The sequence below is a fragment of the Thalassophryne amazonica genome, chromosome 7 (genome assembly GCF_902500255.1).
Source record: "Thalassophryne amazonica chromosome 7, fThaAma1.1, whole genome shotgun sequence".
In the NCBI taxonomy this organism is placed as follows: domain Eukaryota; kingdom Metazoa; phylum Chordata; class Actinopteri; order Batrachoidiformes; family Batrachoididae; genus Thalassophryne; species Thalassophryne amazonica.
In genome coordinates, this window is record NC_047109.1 from 69,075,174 (window position 1) to 69,095,882 (window position 20,709).

At 41.0% G+C, this 20,709-nt stretch overlaps 1 protein-coding gene across 1 annotated transcript in view; it reads left to right on the forward strand.

Moving 5' to 3' along the window:
* The window catches only part of mef2d (myocyte enhancer factor 2d), a 297,569-nt gene that overhangs the window by 158,847 nt on the left and 118,013 nt on the right, over window positions 1–20,709 (forward strand). The window contains 1 exon segment of the mRNA XM_034174391.1: window positions 1,582–1,785. Within this exon segment, the coding sequence (XP_034030282.1) occupies window positions 1,582–1,785 (204 nt within the window).

The following is a 20,709-nucleotide window of genomic DNA, read 5'->3' on the forward strand; positions in this document are numbered from 1 at the left end:
CCCAAGGGCCCTTAGTGACTTTCCAGTCAGGCAGGGATTTGAACTACAGATCAGTGCAGAAACCACGTGTCTGAAGAAAAATCGTTGGAAATGTTTTTTGTTGTTTACCTCAAAATTTCTGATTACTGTTTAAAAAAGTTTAGAACACTTGTAATTAAAATAGCTAAATCAGTAAATGGTTATTTAGAAACCTTTCATCTATAAATTAAAACCACCTGTTATTTCAGATTAGATAATTTCTTGTTTAACATACGGAAGCTTGGACATTTATTTTTAGACAGATAAATTAACATGGAAATTTGTACATTTTTTTAAGTCTGGTACTTGATTGTTCAAGCTACCTCAAGGAGAAGTGCACTGTTTAAGTGATAAATAATAAGGTGATTAAAATTAAATTATTATATATTTAGCATCAACGGTGTGTAAAACGGCAATAGAGCCCACATTGGCATCCTCAAGGGCGTTTTAACCTGCGACAGATGCAGACAAAACGGCGGCGCTAGCGGACAGTACGCTGTTCTAAACGCCACCTCCCGGTTAACGGCTTTCCAAACAGCCGATAGGCGGCGGTCAGTATAAAAACGCTAGCGCGCTGCATGCAGACCTCTCACTCGCGGCCAGCTCCAGATATTTTTGCAGAGAAGCTCCAGTATGCCTCCTAAAAGAAAATTGGCAGCATCAAGGACTTACCAAGAGGTCTGGTTCAGAAGCAGAGGGCAGTCCTGTGGTGGAGACGGAGCAACACATTGAGGAGGGGAAAAAAGAAGGAGAAGAAAAGGCTGAGGATGATCTCCCTCCCCCTGCAGTGACAGAGGCATGTATTCCTGCTGCTTCAGCCTATTATACTCTGGGGGCGGTACCTATATGCAAAAGTTCCTGGAGTAACGCAGGATTTGCCTGGATAAAAACCTGGGTATTAACCAGCGGTACACAGGGCATTATCGGCGGCAGCAGAACACCGCCATTCTCACGCGCGTCTTAACCTGCGATTGTAAAGGATAGAACCCCCGTTGCCTGACGTGTGCAGGATGCTACGGCGTCAAAACGCCGCTTTATTCGGCGGATTTAGCGGCGTTTATCCGCGTATTTGCGGCTAGTACTGTGGTCAAAACGCCGGCGAAATGCTCCGCCCCTTTCCACTGCGAAAACAGCCGGAACTACCGCGAACTTCGGTCTACGTACTACCCGCCGACAAAACCATCTATGTGTAAATGGGGCTTTAGTTGCAGTAAGCAGTTGAAGATGAGTGAGTGAGTTTGTTCGATAATGTAGTTATAGAACATGACAACTTTCCAAACATTGTATGAAGTTCACACAGTAATTCAAAATTAACATCAGTAAATAAAGTAACACAAAATAAAGCTTGAATCCTTTGTCTTGCCCAAATAAAAATCATAATCAAATACTTTAATTATTTTCTAAAAATTAAAGTTACTGTGAATCAGCATTTTATTAACTTTTAACTTAACGTATTAACTTTTGTATGTGAAATTTACACATTGTCTTATTTTTTTTTTTTTTTACACTAATCACTCTCTTCTTCCCTTTCTCTTTGTGCCTCTGTATATACGGCCCCACCAGGTGACTTTCACCAAGCGGAAGTTTGGTCTGATGAAAAAGGCTTATGAGCTGAGTGTTCTGTGCGACTGTGAGATTGCCCTCATCATCTTCAACCACTCCAACAAGCTGTTCCAGTACGCCAGCACTGACATGGATAAGGTTCTGCTCAAATACACAGAATACAACGAGCCTCACGAGAGCCGGACCAATGCTGACATAATTGAGGTAAAGGTTGGAGATTGGAAGGAGGGGAGCATGTGAAACTGTGTGAAAAATCAGTGTCCTCACACCCATTACAGAAAATGAAGTTGGCTCTAAATTTACGGCTGTGACACTGTGATTCTTGAACCATTGTGTTCGCTGATACAGAACATCTATAAAGTATTCACAGCACTTCGTTTTCCACATTGTGTTATGTGACAGCCTTATTCCAAAATGGATGAAATTTAAGTGTTCTTTTTTTAAGCCATTTTTGCTGATTTATTACAAAAAAATAAAAATCTAAGAAATCACATGTACTTAAGTATTCACAGCCTTTGCCATGAAGCTCAATGTTGAGCTCAGGTGCATCCTGTTTCCACTGATCATCCTTGAAGTTTCTACAGCTTAATTGGAGGCCACCTGGGGTAAATTGAGTTAATTGGACATGATTTGGAAAGACACACACCTGTCTATATACAAGGTCCCACAGTTGACAGTGCATGTCAGAACACAAACCAAGCATGAAGTACAGAAACATTTCTGATGCTTTGAAGGTCCCAATGAGCACAGTGGCCTCCATCATCATTATATTAGTGCAGCAGATAACTGAAACAATCGTGCAAATGGTGATACAAGCACCAAAGTTGGCACAAATACTCCTTAGACATTAATCTTTTGAACAAACCGACTGGCCACTAATAGGATTAATAAATGGAATAGTTTTGATTGTGTTGAATGTTTGGTCTCCAAAGTAAAGGTCAAACAAGGTCAGCGTCCATTGGATTCTGACATGTAACATATGTGACCCCATAACATGATAACTAAGCATGATACATGGTCCAAACTATTCCTTTTTAAAACCCTGTTAACTCAACTAATAATTTGCATCATTTTTTACCAAAATTGGAGCAACTTTAACTTTTGACCGCTGTACAAACTGACACTTACCTTTGTCACCATTTTTGTTGTTTTACCCCATAACTCCTGATCATTCAGTCATAGATAGTCCAAACTTTACCTTTTTGGAATCTTTACGATTAGATAAATAATGTAATGTAGTTTTCAAAATGATTTGAGCTTTTTTAATTTTGACCCCTGTGTAATTCTTCAGTTGACCCCCTATCTGGCCACTTATTGAAAATTCAAGTGGCCAGTTGGTTTGTTCAAAAGAGCAATGTCTAAGGAGTATTTGTGCCAACTTTGGTGCTTGTATCACCATTTGCACGATTTTGCTCTAAATATTCTGTTAGCTGCTGGACTATATGGAAGAGTTTGGAGCCACCAAAACCATTCCTAGAGCTGGCCGCCCATCTAAACTGAGCGATCAGGGCACAAGGGCCTTGGTCAGGGAGGTGACCAAGAACCCAATGGTCACTCTGTCAGAGCTCCAGCATTCCTCTGTGGAGAAAGGAGAACCTTCCAGAAGGTCAACCATTTTTGCAGTAATTGACCAATCAGGCCTGTGTGGTAGAGTGGCCAGACAGAAGCCACTCCTTCATAAAAAGCTCATGACAGCTCACCTGGAGTTGGCCAAAAGGGACCTGAAGGACTCTCAGACAATGAGAAACAAAATTCTCTGGTCTGATGAGACAAAGATTGAACTTTTGGCGTGAATGCCAGGTGTAATGTTTGGAGGAATCCAGGCACCATCCCTACAGTGAAGCATGGTAGTGGCAGCATCATGCTGTGGGGATGTTTTTCAGTGGCAGGAACTGGGAGACTAGTCAGGATTGAGGGAAAGATGAATGCAGCAATGTACAGAGACATCCTGGATGAAAACCTGCTCCAGAGCGCTCTTGACTTCAGACTGTGGTGACAGTTCATCTTTCACCAGGACAGTGACCCTAAGCACACAGCCAAGATATGAAAGCAGTGGCTTCAGGACAACTCTGTGAATGTCCTTGAGTGGTCCAGCCAGGGCTCAGACCTGAATCCGATTGAACATCTCTGGAGAGATTTAAAATGGCGGTGCACCAACACTCCCCATCCAGTCTGATGGAGCTTCAGAGGTGCTACAAAGAGGAATGGACAAAACTGCCCAAAGATAGGTACACCAAGCTTGTGGCATCATATTCAAGAAGACTTAAGACTGTAATTGCTGCCAAAGTGTTCAGCAAAGGGTGGTAATTTTAATGTACATGATTTCTTTGTTTTTTTATTTTTTAAAAATTTGTAAAAAAATAAAATAAAATAAAAAAAAGCTAAACCTTTTTCATGTTGTCATTATGGGGTAAGTAGAATTTTGAGGGGAAAAAAATGAATTTACTCTATTTTGGAATAAGGTTGTAACATAATAAAATGTGGAAAATGTGAAACGCTATGAATACTTTCCAGATGCATTGCATGTGGGATCAATTGATTTTGCAAAATTTTTCACTTCATTGCCCTTTAACTTGACATGTGGATACTGCAGCAATTTCTTTCTTTTTGGCTATTGTTATCCTGCTTTAGTTGTTGTTACTAAAATAACAGGAAAATTCTCTGTGGGATTATTTTGATTTCATTTAAGTAATCTAATCTTGGCCTCTCCATACTCATTTAGACATAATCAAGTCTGGTGCAGTCAGTCAAGGTTGAAAGAAACAATCAGCCATCATTTGCTGAAAAATGTTTATTATGTGGCCCCACTAATCCACTGTAGTCAGTGACCTTGAGTTTATTGATGTTTGGACCAGGTATAAACTGCCTCCAATGCCTCCTGTTCCAAATTTTGTCTTCCAGTTCACCCAAAGTTATTTTGTTTTGAGGTGATGGGCAGTTCAATAAACATTTTTCAGAGGTGAAAGAGGAAAAAATACAAATGAACTATGGATTAAGCACAAGAGTTGCTGGCTGTACACTACACGATGATACAGTTTAATCATCGTACATATCATAAGAGCCATCAAAAACCTTACCTTCAAAAGCACCTTGGCTTCACTCAGACAATGTTACAGGAAAAGGATTGTTCTTGCATTACTTTTCAGCATAGTCTTTTTTTTTTTTTTTTTTTTTTTTTTTTTTTTTTTTTTTTTTACTTCAATGCATCTGGTCCAACGATGTTCAAGTTGTGCTATCCATTTGCAGAAGAAGGTCAGACCTTAATGGAGTTATGACCCTTGTTTCCAGGTGAGAGCGAGAACTTTTTGATGTACCGTCATGAATGTATTAATGTAACGCAGCAGCATTTTGCAGAAGAACCAGAATAGGAGCGTACGCATTATGGTGGTTGCGGTTACCATCGTCCACTCTGTGTGGGTGCAAGAGGATGCTGCAGGAGCTGTGCAACGCAAATCCAAAATCATGCCAATTCAGCCTTTAAAAGTAATTTCTTCATTTTCTTCAATTTCTGGAATCTAGTATGCTGTTTCAAAGTTCTATTCTTCTTCAGTATGATCATTTTTGACCAGGTTGGTAATGAGACAAATATGATGACTTTGTTGTGGTCTTTTCTGGGATCCGAAGCAGTCACATTGACAGTGCATGTGCAGACCTGGTGCCAAGAATGAAAACCTGTACTGGTACAGCCCTGGACAATTGGATTGTTACTTCACCAACCTTGTTTTAGACATGTTGACAAAAGGAGCCTTGTCTGGCTCCTGGCCGAGATTATTTGAACTGTTGACTACACTGGCAGCAATGGCACAAAATTATTTAGTGCCAGTCGAAGTAATAGTACAAGCATCTCAAACCAAAACGCTAGGTTTCCTTCGGCCATTCCCTTCCTAGCCTTTCAATTTTCAATTCAGTTTATTTCCTTTATATAGCGCCAAATCACAACAGAGTTGCCTCAAGGCGCTTCACACAGGTAAGGTCTAACCTTACCAACCCCCAGAGCAACAGTGGTAAGGAAAAACTCCCTCTGAGGAAGAAACCTTAAGCAGACCAGACTCAAAGGGGTGACCCTCTGCTTGGACCATGCTACAAACATAAATTACAGAAATAATTCACAGAACAATTCACGGACGAATATACAAGAATTGCTGTTGGTGCACAGGACAGGAGGGTCGCCAACACAAACACTACTCCCATCTCTGGATGGAGCTGCACCTTAAACAGAGAAAAAATAGAATCAGGCATCAGAAAGACAAAAAATACTGTATAATTTGCCAGCATTAATCAACAAGAAAAACAGAAGAAATACTAAAGTGATCACCGGCCGCTAGCCCTAAGCTTCACTAAAAGACCCAGAATTTAGGTGAAGTTGAGGCCGCTGCCCGTTCCAATTACTAACATGAATTAAGAGTAAAAAGCGAAAAACAAAACTGTACCAGTATGCTAGCCATATGAAAGGGAAAATAAGTGCGTCTTAAGTCTGGACTTGAAAGTCTCCACAGTATCTGATTGTTTTATTGACGCAGGGAGACTATTCCACAGAACAGGGGCACGATAAGAGAAAGCTCTGTGACCCACAGACTTATGAACGTAAAGCCTGGGCCGGTACGTAAGGTTTAATTAGGTCAGCTAGGTAGGGAGGTGCCAGTCCATGAATAATTTTATAGGTTAGTAGCAGAACCTTAAAATCTGATCTCACTGGGACAGGAAACCAGTGAAGAGACGCCAAAATGGGTGTAATGTGGTCGAGCTTTCTGCTTCGTGTAAAAAGTCTGGCTGCAGCATTTTGAACCAATTGGAGACCCCTAATGCTAGACTGCGGTAAACCAGAAAATAGAACATTGCAGTAGTCCAATCTAGAAGAGATGAACCCATGGATCAGGGTCTCAGCATCAGCCATAGACGAATCTTCGCTATATTTCTCAGGTGGAAGAAAGCAGTCCTAGTAATATTTCTAATATGGAGGCCAAAGGACAACGAAGGATCAAAAATTACCCCAAGGTTCCTCACTTTGTCAGTGTGATGTATGACACACGAGCCTAGGCTGAGTGTTAACTGGTCAAATTGATGCTGATGTCTCACTGGACCAAGAACCATCATTTCAGTCTTTTCAGAGTTTAAAAGTAGGAAGTTTCTAGACATCCAACTTCTTACTGCTGCAAGGCAATCTTCTAAGGATTTTATGTGAACAAGATTACCAGCAGTTATCGGCATATATAACTGAGTATCATCTGCATAGCAGTGAAAGGTAATCCCAAAACGCTGCAATATGTGCCCAAGGGGTGCTATATAAAGGGAGAAAAGCAGGGGGCCTAAGACAGACCCCTGAGGAACCCCAAATTTCATGCCTCTAAGGTTAGAGGTAGTGTTGCTGTACAAAACACAGTGAGAACGATTGGTCAGTATGACGTCAGCCATGCAAGGGCACTCCCAGCAATCCCAAAATGATTTTCCAGCCTATCAAGTAGAATATGATGATACACTGTATCAAATGCAGCACTGAGATCTAACAGCAGCAGAACCGTAGTGCTGTCCGAGTCATTGTAAGCAGAACATCAATCACCACTTTAGTGAGAGCCGTCTCTGTGGAATAATATTTTCTAAAAGCAGACTGCAGTGGCTCAAAGAGATTATTTTCAGTAAGATAGTCTACGAGCTGTCATGTCACCACTTTTTCCAGAATTTTAGAGCAAAATGATAGATTTGATATCGGCCAATAGTTTTTCAATACACTAGGGTCAAGATTAAGTTTCTTAAGTAATGGTTTATTCACTGCAGATTTGAAACATTTAGGAACAGATCCAGAAGTTAAAGAAAGATTAATAATTTCCAGCACAATCGGCCCAAGAGTGGGCCACAGGTCCTTAAACAGTTTTGTTGGTATAGGATCAAATAAACAGGTTGTGCTTTTTGTTGACATTACGAGTTCCGTCAGCATGTCTAGAGAGATACTGTCAAATTCTGTAAATCTAAGTAATACCTCAGTAGTAGCGTCTACCTCAATAGCAGGGTGTAGTGGCTGGGTTAAGGCATGCTGGGATATGTTCAACCTAATGTCATCTATTTTCTTCTCAAAGTAATCTAGGAAATCTTGTGTTGTAAAAGGAGAGCAAGCTACAGGTGGTTGTCCATGAATAAGTGTTGCCACCGTGTCGAACAAGAACTTTAAGTTATGCTTGTTTTTGTTGATCAAATCAGAGTAATTGGTCCGCTTTGTAGCCAATAATGCATGCTTGTACTCTAAGATAGCATCACGCCACGCAAGGTGAAATACTTCTAATTTTGAACGACGCCATTTCCGTTGTAAACCTCTTGCTTTATGCTTGAGGTCACGCAGGTAATCATTGAACCAAGGTGACTGCAATTTGGGGGAGCGCGGTTTCAACACAGGTGGTGCAATCACGTCGAGTGTCGTTTTGAGCACTGAGTTTAAACTATTCACAAGTCTGTCTACTGACTGGGTGTTTGTCAAAAGTGAGGCTAAGACATCAGGCAGTCTAGCTTCTAGTTCAGTCTTAGTTGAGGAGTTGATGCATCGTTGCAGTGATAAATAAGGTTGTTGTTCCATTAAACACGGCAGCGAAACTGTAAACTTAATAAGTGAGTGATCAGAGACCACTGATGTAAGAGGCATGATGTCAATATTCGTGACAGCAATACCACGTGCGAGAACCAGATCCAGGGTATTTCCACTAATGTACGTCGAATCTCGAATGCATTGCCGAAATCCTAATGCATCCACAATTTCCATAAATGATTTGCAGAGGGGAACAGAAGGCTTATTTATATGAACATTAATGTCACCAATGATCAGAATGTTATCTGCATTAGTTGACAAGTTAGAGATGAACGCACCAAATTCATCTAAGAATTCAGAATATGGGCCAGGAGGCGTATATACAGTGACAAAGTAATACGGCTGATTTTTATTCTTCTGACCTTGGCAATGCATAATATCCTGAGCGGAGCAGAGAATCAGATGCTAAAAACGAGTTATATTTGTGACCCCCAACAGCTAATAAGCTAAACCTAGATTTATAAATAAGAGCAACATGCCCGCCTTACTTCGCATCACCAGGAATGTGACTAAATGTCTGCTGCATCTGCTGGTGGGCAGGCTTCATTTAAGGGGAGGACAGCTGTAGGTTTAAGCCAGGTTTCACATAACCCAATCATATCTAAGTGATGATCAATAATTAAATCATTAATCAACAGTGATTTTGAGGACAGTGATCTTATGTTAATGAGACCCAGTCTAAGGACCTCAGTGGAGTTGACAGTTGAACTGTTTGGGTTTATGGGTGGTTCCAGAGTAGCATATATAAGATGCCTAGAAGTAGGTTTCGGTTTGAGACATTCCACCTGCGTTGTAGGTAGCAGACACAAAATCTTTGCTATTACTGGAACAACCACTGGGCCATCCTCCATTTCAACATGATCCAATATAGTAATGGGTATTAAGTTTGCAAAGCATATCCCTCTATGATTTTTATGGACACGTCTACGGGAGCAGGCCACAGACTCAACTTGTTGAATTTCCCTCCCTGGCAGATAAACTGCACTATCACCATAGTGGATTTTCTGCACTAATTTCCCCGCTAAGCTAATGGATTCCACACCCACATTTGTCATAAGCCTTGCAGGGTCTCTAATCACCTGCTCCATGGCCTGCTGTAGATTCCTAATGTTACCCTCCCTGTAGAGCTCTATCTATCCTAGCCTTTCCTAATCCCTCCTACTCTTTGAGCAGAAACAATACCAGTTGGAGGCCTTCTACCTGCAAAATGGTTCTAATTGGTAACAGCCAGACCATTGTTGATTCTCGTCCAAACAGGTTCTTTGTCAGATGCCTTTTTAGTCTGTGAATGGGGTTTTGTGGAAAGGAGGAGTTTTTGGAAAGTCACCGTTGTCCATCATCGTGAATGCAGACTGCTATGTTAGCAGTCACTCATTATCGTGTCTTTGCAAAATGTAGGGAGAGGGAACTGCTTCATTAGGTGGGTTTCACATGTACAAAACGTGCATGTGTAGAAATCACATGCTCTACCATGCTTAGCCAGTCCAGCTATGTAATCAACAAACAGAACATCTTGGATTACAACACACACACAGGGAGTGTTGCTCCATTCTCTTCACAGACTACCATTATACCACTACATCTTTACAGGGAAAGTACTTGTTGGCTGCTACATTAGTGTTTAAAATGCTACTCATAGCACCTTTAAAGAGCCATTCATATTCATTTTTGTAAACCAGTGACCCACAGAAAATCAGTTGTTGTTGTTTATTACATTGTCAATTGATACAGAAGTGTCATTGCATCTGTCTGTTCCAGTCCATGTTTCATAAACTAAACACTTATTTCATATGCACTAGTCTACTCTAGTTAGTCCAGTTCTGGTTGAGTTTGTTCCCATGTTTTCCTCATGGGCGTGCTGCGGCATGCTGCCTGGTAGCTTGTATGGATGGCAGAGTTAGGCACAGCCTGGCTTTACACACTCCTGTCTTTTATCTACCCTCTGGTATCAGTGGCTCTGTTGCCCAGAAACCATTCCAACAACAATAACAACAGCAAAACAATCCAAAGCTTAACGCCTGTAAGCGATAGGAATCCAACTCTGTACAAAATGGTCACCAGATTGCAGAAGTGTCTTCGAGAGGGGAATAGAAAACATCATATTTGCAAATTAGCATATTGACTATGAGAGAGGTCAGCTATAAGGTCAGGATATAAGGTGTGAGGACAATCATTTATTTCCGTTTATGTGTTTTTGTAATAGGAACACTTGTTTTTCTTTCTTCCCTCTGGGGATAAAGCTTTGCTGGAGCTTGCCTGGTGAACACAGCACATTCACATGCCTTGCTGACCCTTTATACATAATGGCTCTCTTATGAATTCAACAGAAGATGCTTAGGTATGATTCAGGGAGCTGCGTATTCGACAGTGCAGCACTTTGGCTTCAGTGTGCATTTGCTGACTTCAAGCTGGAGCTTGGCTCCCTTCAAATATTTTTTCAGTAGATGTTTTCAAAAAATGCTGTATAAGTTCAACATCGGTCATCCACAGACACATGCAACACATTATTAGCGCCTCTTTATTATGTCAATTGTCAAAAGCACAGAATAGTCATGTTCCTACAAAGACGTACAGAGTAGCAGACAAGACTTTACACATTGTGATACTCAGCATTTGAATGAATTGCTTGTAACAGAAAGAGTGGTTTGGAAATTGGAACACGTGATGCTCTATATTTGGCTTTATGTTTAAACCACACAGGGCACATTGAACAAAAAACATCAAGTACATGTGTTTCATGTGCATACACACAAATATGATCATAAATCATGACAGGCCTAGAAGTCTGCTTCTCTTGACACCAGTGCAAATCCGTCCAGTCAGTACAGGAGACTTCAACGTCTGTTGGAAGTAGTGGTGTAAAGGATCATCTTTGATCCAAGAGCTGTACAGACTGCCCACCATGGTTATATATGCATATGAACTGTAAGTTTACATAATAATGCGAAATACAGATTTACTGTCATTACCTGTACATACAGTATCATTGCTACTTGGCTGTAACATTATTGTTATTAGTAGTAGTAGCAGTAGTAGCATCAGTATGATGGTGCATGATGATGCTGTATGATGGTGGGGTGTGCACATATGTTACAAGACAGCTCTCTCTCTCTCTCTCTCTCTCTCTCTCTCTCTCTCTCTCTCTCTCTCTCTCTCTCTCTCTCTCTCTCTCTCTCTCTCAACCTCTCATGTACTATTCAAGTAATGCATGTAATATGACAGTATTAATACATAGCCATTTTCAAAGCTGTTGCACTTTGCTAATGTGCGTATTTGGCATCAGAATCCATGATCTGTGGTGCAAAGTGAAGCAAAGTTGGTCATGCCAACAAAGGCACGACCAACATCAAGACCACCAAACATGTAGTCTCTCCTATCTCTTTCTCAGACAGAGGTGGCATTATACGAGGGCTGTCAATAAAGTATAGGTCCTTTTTATTTTTTTCAAAAACTATATGGATTTCATTCATATGTTTTTACGTCAGACATGCTTGAACCCTTGTGCGCATGCGTGAGTTTTTCCACGCCTGTCGGTGACGTCATTCACCTGTGAGCACTCCTTGTGGGAGGAGTCGTCCAGCCCCTCGTCGGAATTCCTTTGTCTGAGAAGTTGCTGAGAGACTGGCGCTTTGTTTGATCAAAATTTTTTCTAAACCTGTGAGACACATCGAAGTGGACACGGTTCGAAAAATTAAGCTGGTTTTCGGTGAAAATTTTAACAGCTGATGAGAGATTTTGAGGTGATACTGTCACTTTAAGGACTTCCCACGGTGCGAGACGTCGCGCAGCGGTCCCAGGCGCCGTCGTCAGCCTGTTTCAAGCTGAAAACCTCCACATTTCAGGCTCTATTGATCCAGGACGTCGTGAGAGAACAGAGAAGTTTCAGAAGAAGTCAGTTTCAGCATTTTATCCGGATATTCCACTGTTAAAGGAGATTTTTTTAATGAAAGACGTGCGGACGGGTCCGCGCGTCGGGACGCAGCCGGCGCGGTGCGGCGGCACAGGAAAAACACCTCCGTGTTGATAACCATTTGTAAAATCCAGGCGGCTTTTGATGGCTTTCAGTGGAGTGAGTATATGAGAAATTGTTTAACAGCTGGACATGTTCCAACTTGTCCTTAAGGCTTCCAACGGAGGTGTTTTTCCTGTGGCGGAGCGTCGCGGCGGCTGCGAGCCGACGCTGCAATCCGCCCGCACGTCTTTCATTAAAAAAATCTCCTTTAACAGTGGAATATCCGGATAAAATGCTGAAACCGACTTCTTCTGAAACTTCTCTGTTCTCTCACGACGTCCTGGATCAATAGAGCCTGAAATGTGGAGGATTTCAGCTTAAAACAGGCTGACGACGGTGCCTGAGAGCGCTGCGCGACGTCTCGCACCGTGGGAAGTCCTTAAAGCGACAGTATCACCTCAAAATCTCTCATCAGCTGTTAAAATTTTCACCGAAAACCAGCTTAATTTTTCGAACCGTGTCCACTTCGATGTGTCTCACAGGTTTAGAAAAAATTTTGATCAAACAAAGCGCCAGTCTCTCAGCAACTTCTCAGACAAAGGAATTCCGACGAGGGGCTGGACGACTCCTCCCACAAGGAGTGCTCACAGGTGAATGACGTCACCGACAGGCGTGGAAAAACTCACGCATGCGCACGAGGGTTCAAGCATGTCTGACGTAAAAACATATGAATGAAATCCATATAGTTTTTGAAAAAAATAAAAAGGACCTATACTTTATTGACAGACCTCGTATGCCGTAAATTACACAATGAACGTGAATTGAAAACCACCGTAAACAATACAAAAGTACACACTAATGGAAAAATACAAAATCTCACCTTTACTGCATGGCTGCTTCACCACAGGGAGCTTTGGCATTTGGTTTGCAGCTCTGACACATTGACACTAATCTGCTAACTCACCAGAAATGCTTTCACTTACAGATATAACTGTTTTCCTCAGTACCACAGTGCTGTGCACCTGGTGCTCTCCAATTTAACAGGAAAGACAGGTTCAGTGCTGGTTGATATTGTATTCAGATTACAGTTCACCCATATGCTTATTAAACATGGTAAATTCATCCCCTTTGCACCCAGCGCCTGGCTTTGCGCTGATCTTTCCTGCCTTATAAATAGCAACGTGTGCTCAGACACACCGTCAGCACCACTCATTTCTGCACCTGCTGTCAAGATGGAGTGTTAAGCACCATTTGATGTTTAAATGAACTGGTGCATGAAAGGGGTAGTGATTTTAAGGTACACTGTTAAAATCAACACTACTGAATTGCTTTAAAAAAGAAAAATGTTATTTTCAAAAGATAAAATAAAGACAAAAAGAATAAATTGTCCATAAATAATGTGTCCTGGAAATGCTTTTATTTATTATAATTATTAATAATGGAAGATGTTTTGGTCTTTTCAGCAGATTAGACTGAGGTTAGCAGATTTTGGTGTGTAATTTTGTTCACATCCAACTCTTTCTGAACTTGCATCTTCTACATTTATGTCTCCACGTCATCCTAATGTCTTCATTCAAGACTACTACTTTCTCGCCTATCTTGTGCTCTCATTGTGTGTCAAGTTTTCTCCTAGCTGTATCTACAGCTGCAGATGACTTTTAAGTGTGTGTGTGTGTGTGTGTGTGTGTGTGTGTGTGTGTGTGTGTGTGTGTGTGTGTGTGTGTGTGTGTGTGTGTGTGTGTGTGCGTGCGTGCCTGCCTGCCTGCCTGCCTGCCTGCCTGCCTGCCTGCCTGCCTTGTAGCAGAGTGTTGGGCTGCTTCAGGCCACATCAGCTTAAGCTCCACTAGTCCGCCTGCGTGTTTTCTCTCTCGCTCTCTCCATTTGCAAGCTCTGCATTGGCCCATGAGAACACTTCATACAATATTCAGAGTTGCTGCTTGGTTGTGTGTTTTGGGTTTTCGTTTGGTCCTACATTGGACTTTATGTATTGCAATTTGAAGCTCCTCATCCCAAGCACACACTCTAATTGTTGAGGGGCGTTTAGCAACTTTTCTGGTATTTTTCCTGACATTACACTTGGTCCTATGCAGTGCAGCACACACATTTCTATCTTAAGCAGCGATTCGTATTGTTGGCACTGTCCATTTACAGTTGCATGTCAACTTTACGTAAACGTATGATTATTTAACATTTGAAGTCACATTGTGCATTTTCTTCTAAAAGCTGTTTGTGGGTCGTGGGAAATCACTTTAGCTTTCATATATGTAACTCTATGGGTAAATCTGTGTGGAGTAGAAGGTTTTAAATACTGAGTGAATGTGCAAGAAGGAGAAGAGTGAGGAAAGCCACCAAAGACAGCCAGAAGACATTATATGCTTCTGTGGCTGTGATTGAAGAAATTGTGCATAGTTCATGTTTTGCATTTTGTATTACCAGTTATACAGTTTCATGATGAAGTGATATGGAGGAGGATTTTCTTTCACCAAAACATCATATCTAGGCTTGCATATCAGATGTACCTTCTAGCAAATTATAACTGAACTTTAAGGTCTTCTTTTCAAGAAAATCTTCCTCCATGTAATATATTGTAAAGCATAATTCTGAAATACACAGAAATTATCAATTGGAATTTTGTGGAATTTCACAGACTTTCAATTCTACTTCCTTAAATGCGAATTTGAATTGCAATTCTATTTCCTGTTTACAATCTCAGTTCAAATTCGTGGAATTGAATTGGTATTTGGAAGACATTCTCAGTTCAATTTGGAATTTTGCACAAGCCTGGTAGTAAGACCAGCTATGTTGTACGGCTTAGAGACAGTTGCACTAAAAACAGATGGGTGGCAGAGCTGAAGATGTTGCATTTCTCTTTGGGAGTGATGAGGATGGACAGGACTAGGAATTAACATCAGATGGACAGCTCAGGTGGGACGGTTTGGAGAATATGTTAGAGAGGAGAAATTGAGATGGTTTGGACATGTGCAAAGGAGGGACTCAGGGTATACAGTAGTGTTCAGAATAATAGTAGTGCTATGTGACTAAAAAGATTAATCCAGGTTTTGAGTATATTTCTTATTGTTACATGGGAAACAAGGTACCAGTAAATCCAACAATCAATCAATCAATCAATTTTTTTTATATAGCACCAAATCACAACAAACAGTTGCCCCAAGGCGCTTTATATTGTAAGGCAAGGCCATACAATAATTATGTAAAACCCCAACGGTCAAAACAACCCCCTGTGAGCAAGCACTTGGCTACAGTGGGAAGGAAAAACTCCCTTTTAACAGGAAGAAACCTCCAGCAGAACCAGGCTCAGGGAGGGGCAGTCTTCTGCTGGGACTGGTTGGGGCTGAGGGAGAGAACCAGGAAAAAGACATGCTGTGGAGGGGAGCAGAGATCGATCACTAATGATTAAATGCAGAGTGGTGCATACAGAGCAAAAAGAGAAAGAAACAGTGCATCATGGGAACCCCCCAGCAGTCTACGTCTATAGCAGCATAACTAAGGGATGGTTCAGGGTCACCTGATCCAGCCCTAACCATAAGCTTTAGCAAAAAGGAAAGTTTTAAGCCTAATCTTAAAAGTAGAGAGGGTGTCTGTCTCCCTGATCTGAATTGGGAGCTGGTTCCACAGGAGAGGAGCCTGAAAGCTGAAGGCTCTGCCTCCCATTCTACTCTTACAAACCCTAGGAACTACAAGTAAGCCTGCAGTCTGAGAGCGAAGCGCTCTATTGGGGTGATATGGTACTACGAGGTCCCTAAGATAAGATGGGACCTGATTATTCAAAACCTTATAAGTAAGAAGAAGAATTTTAAATTCTATTCTAGAATTAACAGGAAGCCAATGAAGAGAGGCCAATATGGGGAAACAAGACCAAGCATTCATGATATGCACACTCTTAAGGCTATGAATTTGGGCTATTAGTAAAAAAAAAAAAAAGTAGAAAAGGGGGTGTTTACAATAATAGTAGCATCTGCTGTTGACGCTACAAACTCAAATTATTATGTTGAAACTGCTTTTTTTAGCAATCCTGTGAATCACAAAAGTAGTATTTAGTTGTATAACCACAGTTTTTCATGATTTCTTCACATCTGTGAGGCATTAATTTTGTTGGTTTGGAACCAAGATTTTGCTCATTTACTTGTGTGCTTGGGGTCATTGTGTTGTTGAAACACCCATTTCAAGGGCATGTCCTCTTCAGCATAAGGCAACATGACCTCTTCAAGTATTTTGACATATCCAAACTGATCCATGATACCCGATATGCGATATATAGGCCCAACACCATAGTAGGAGAAACATGCCCATGCCCAAAGCGCCTTGGGGCAACTGTTTGTTGTGATTTGGCGCTATATAAAAAATTGATTGATTGATTGATTGATCATGATGCTTGCACCATCATGCTTCACTGTCTTCACTATGAGCTGTGGCTTGAATTCAGAGTATGGGGGTCGTCTCACAAACTGTCTGCTGCCATTGGACCCAAAAAGAACAATTTTACTCTCATCAGTCCACAAAATATTGCTCCATTTCTCTTTAGGCCAGTTGACGTGTTCTTTGGCAAACTGTAACCTCTTCTGCACGTCTTTTATTTAACAGAGGGACTTTGCGGGGGATTCTTGCAAATAAATTAGCTTCACATAGGCGTCTTCTAACTGTCACAGCACTTACAGGTAACTCCAGACTGTCTTTGATCATCTTGGAGCTGATCAATGGGTGAGCCTTTGCCATTCTGGTTATTCTTCTATCCATTTTGATGGTTGTTTTCCATTTTCTTCCACGTGTCTCTGGTTTTTTTGTCCATTTTAAAGCATTGGAGATCATTGTAGCTGAACAGCCTATAATTTTTGCACCTGCGTATAACATTTCCCCTCTCCAATCAACTTTTTAATCAAACTACGCTGTTCTTCTGAACAATGTCTTCAACGTCCCATTTTCCTTAGTTCTTCAAAGAGAAAAGCATGTTCAACAGGTGCTGGCTTCATCCTTAAATAGGGGACACCTGATTCACACCTGTTTGTTCCACAAAATTGACAAACTCACTGACTGAATGCCACACTACTATTATTATGAACACCCCCTTTTCTACTTTTTTAACCAATAGCCCAATTTCATAGTCTTAAGAGTGTGCATATCATGAATGCTTGGTCTTGTTGGATTTGTGAGAATCTACTGAATCTACTGGTACCTTGTTTTCCATGTAACAATAAGAAATATACTCAAAACCTGGATTAATCTTTTTAGTCACATAGCACTACTATTATTCTGAACACTACTGTATAGGGAGGAGGATGCTGAGGATGGAGCCACCAGGCAGGAGGAGAAGAGGGAGGCCAAAGAGGAGGTTTATGGATGCGCTGAGGGAGGACATGCAGGTGGTTGGTGTGACAGAGTAAGAGTAAGGACAGGGTGAGATGGAAATGATTTATCTGCTGCGGTGACTCCTAATGGGAGCAGCCAACAGAAGGAGAAGGACAGCTGCTCTACCAACTGAGCTGTAGTCACAGTAGTACACGGAGTGATGCCTTTTGAATAGGGCTGGACAATATGGGAAAAAGATGGTATCACAGTTTTTTTCATGTCAATCAATATCGAAGTATATCACGATATAAATCAAATGTTTGAGGTTCAAGGTTCCTTTTTACTCCTCAATGAGATAGATGTTTAGTTTTTTTTTTTTTTTTTGGAAGTAAAACATGACATACAGTGTGGAATATTATGCAAGTGTGTGTGTGTGTGTGTGTGTGTGTGTGTGTGTGTGTGTGTGTGTGTGTGTTTTATGATCTTAAAGTGCTACATGTACATAAGAAGGACAACTTCAGATCTCAAAAAAGGTTTGTGGTATTACCTCTCTTTGTGGGAACAAGATTTTGATACATTTGCACCTGTCTTTGTGGGAACAAGATTTTGATACATTTGCAATGTACGCAGCTTTATATCTTGTCTGACTTTAAATAGCCAAAGTATCTCCATACTACAGAGGTTCTCGTACCCTTCTTTCAACAACAGCCATATCCTTGTCTTTTGACCCTTTGGCTTGTATCCATTTGAGCCATCTTCTTTGACACTGTTGCTCGAGTTTTTGTTAATATTTTTTCAGTCCTTATTATCTCTTATTATATGGCTACAACAGTACATTCAGTCTGATTTCCAGTCTGATATTTTCCTATGTCAGACCGTTACCATAACAATTGGTCCAGATTGCATATCAGTTTTGCGACTTTGTTTGCAGTTTTCACGATGCGAAATCAAACGAAACAGAAAGTGAACAAAGAAATCATGAGCGACATTGAGGACCCTTATCTGAGCAAATTTATTACACTGACGAGTTTGAATTGGAGGAAATAACAGTAAATGAGCTCGAAGTGGACATGCAAAATGTAGACCAGCAAGATGAAAACACAGTTCCCAACAGCCATATTATATACGAATTTTAACCTCGCTTTCTCGGTTTGTACGGGAATATCAGACAAGACCTCGGTCTGATATTTTCCTGTACAGACCTCACACTCAGTTAATAATCCTTTATTATTCCCCTCCGGTTTGCACAACTGCAGTCGCACACTACGTTCTGTGCGTAACCCTAACTAAAACTATTCTTGCCACATGAAAATTCAGTAAGGTACAGTACGTCTTCTATAATATATTCCAATTCTAAGGTAGAACTCTACTAGTGTATACTCAAGTATATCTAAATATCTTAAAAAAAAAAAAAAAGAAGCGTAGAGCCACATAGGTGCCTGGACTTGAGAATCAGGGATGGTTGGTTTGATGTGGCACTGTTCGCACTGTGATTGGCTGTTCATGTTGACAACAAAACAATTACAGAAGTTACAGAAGGTAGAATTAGTTCTGTCAGAGTTGTATCAACCATGGTTTGTGTTTTTAAACAAGCAAAAGTTATTTTGAGATACTTATCTTTATTGTTTTATCATCCAGCCCCTTTCTCCAATATAATGTTTCACATCAGATATATTCAGCAAACACTGAGAGGGAGCAGCACAGTGGCTTAGTGGTTAGCAATGTTGCTTCACAGTGAGAAGGTTCCGGGTTTGCTTCTGACCTGGTTCTTTCTGTATGGAGTTTGCATTTTCTCTCCATGTTTCCGTGAGTTCTCTCTGGTGTGCTCCAGCTTCCTTCCACTTAAGAAGACATGCAGGTTAAGTGAGGTGGTGACACCAAATTAACCTTAGGTATAAGTGATAGTGTAAACGTGTTTGTCTAAATGTTTTCGGCCCTGCGATAGACTGGTGGCCTGTCCAAGGTGTACCCCACTTTTCACCCGGACTACTGGGATGACTGGTGGGATCCCCTCCCCCAATGGCCCTTAACTGGAATGCACATTTAGAAAATGAATGACTAAATTAAAACACTGAGAGACATTTTCATGTGCTTCAATTTTGACCTATGCTAAGTTTCTACTGAGGAATCAGCAGATTGAGCAGAAATAAAATATTTTATGTCCTGAATGTTTCATCATGAGCTAGCATAACTGGCTGACCAAATTCTTCAAACATCAGGTGGCTGCTTCTTAGCTTAAAATCTAAGATGAAAATTGAATACTTATGCAAATAATCACTAAACCAACTAAATGTATCCTTTATGGTAATGACAAGCAACAATGAACTTAGTGACCACCAGGACACTGTAATTAGTAGGAAGGCTTCATACAGACAATGTCTACTTTACATGCTCCTGCCTGAACAAGTCCAGATATGTCCCCCTGTGCAGCCGCTACTATTTACTAAGTGTAAATTATGTAAGAAAGAAAAATGCAGCAAGGCTCACTGGCCCTCACATATTTCTCCAAATCCAAAATTTGAAAACTGACTATGTAGTAGTATTTAGACTGTTACAAACCCACTGACTCAGTTGCTCACCCACTGTCTCACTGAATGACTCCATTATGCCTGTGCATGTCTTGCTAATTGCAAGGAGAATAATATTAGGCACCATAGTCTCATTTGAGGACGGGCACTAAAGGGGTCACATTTGACGCAAATGACGTAATTTGTCTAGTTCCAGTGAAAAAACAGCATTTTCTCTGAGTTTTTGGGCAAATGACACACAAACAAAGTGAAAATGCAAAGAAAAGGTAACAATGCGGTGCAACGTAGACATGTGTTGCGGTTTGTTTATGACCCAGAGCTCAAATTTGTGGAGGTGGTTTTGCAGGCGAGAGAACGCAGCTACTCTGGTTAGCTGTGTAGGCTAACACTTACTGACACGACCTCTCCCATTTGCCTTGTCTTCCCTTCTCCACTGGGAACCAAAAAAAAAAACAGTTTTTGCGATTGCTTTGGTAATTGCAGACGAACACAAAACAGTACACCATTTTCCCATTTGAAGTTATGCTGTGAATATATTGCGCAACGGGACTGTCTGTCCCCATAAATGGTGAAATCCCACGATATCACACAGGGTTCAGACGAGACTGCGGTGCCCTATTGCCATAGAAAATACAGAGCCATCGTTTTATAAAAACTCTTACAGTTTCAGAAACATTACTTCACAACTCTGCTGTACAGTAGAGAAGAAATCAACAGACTAATCAGCTCATGGCAGCAGACTAAGCGGCTCATCCCGCACTTCTCTATCCTTA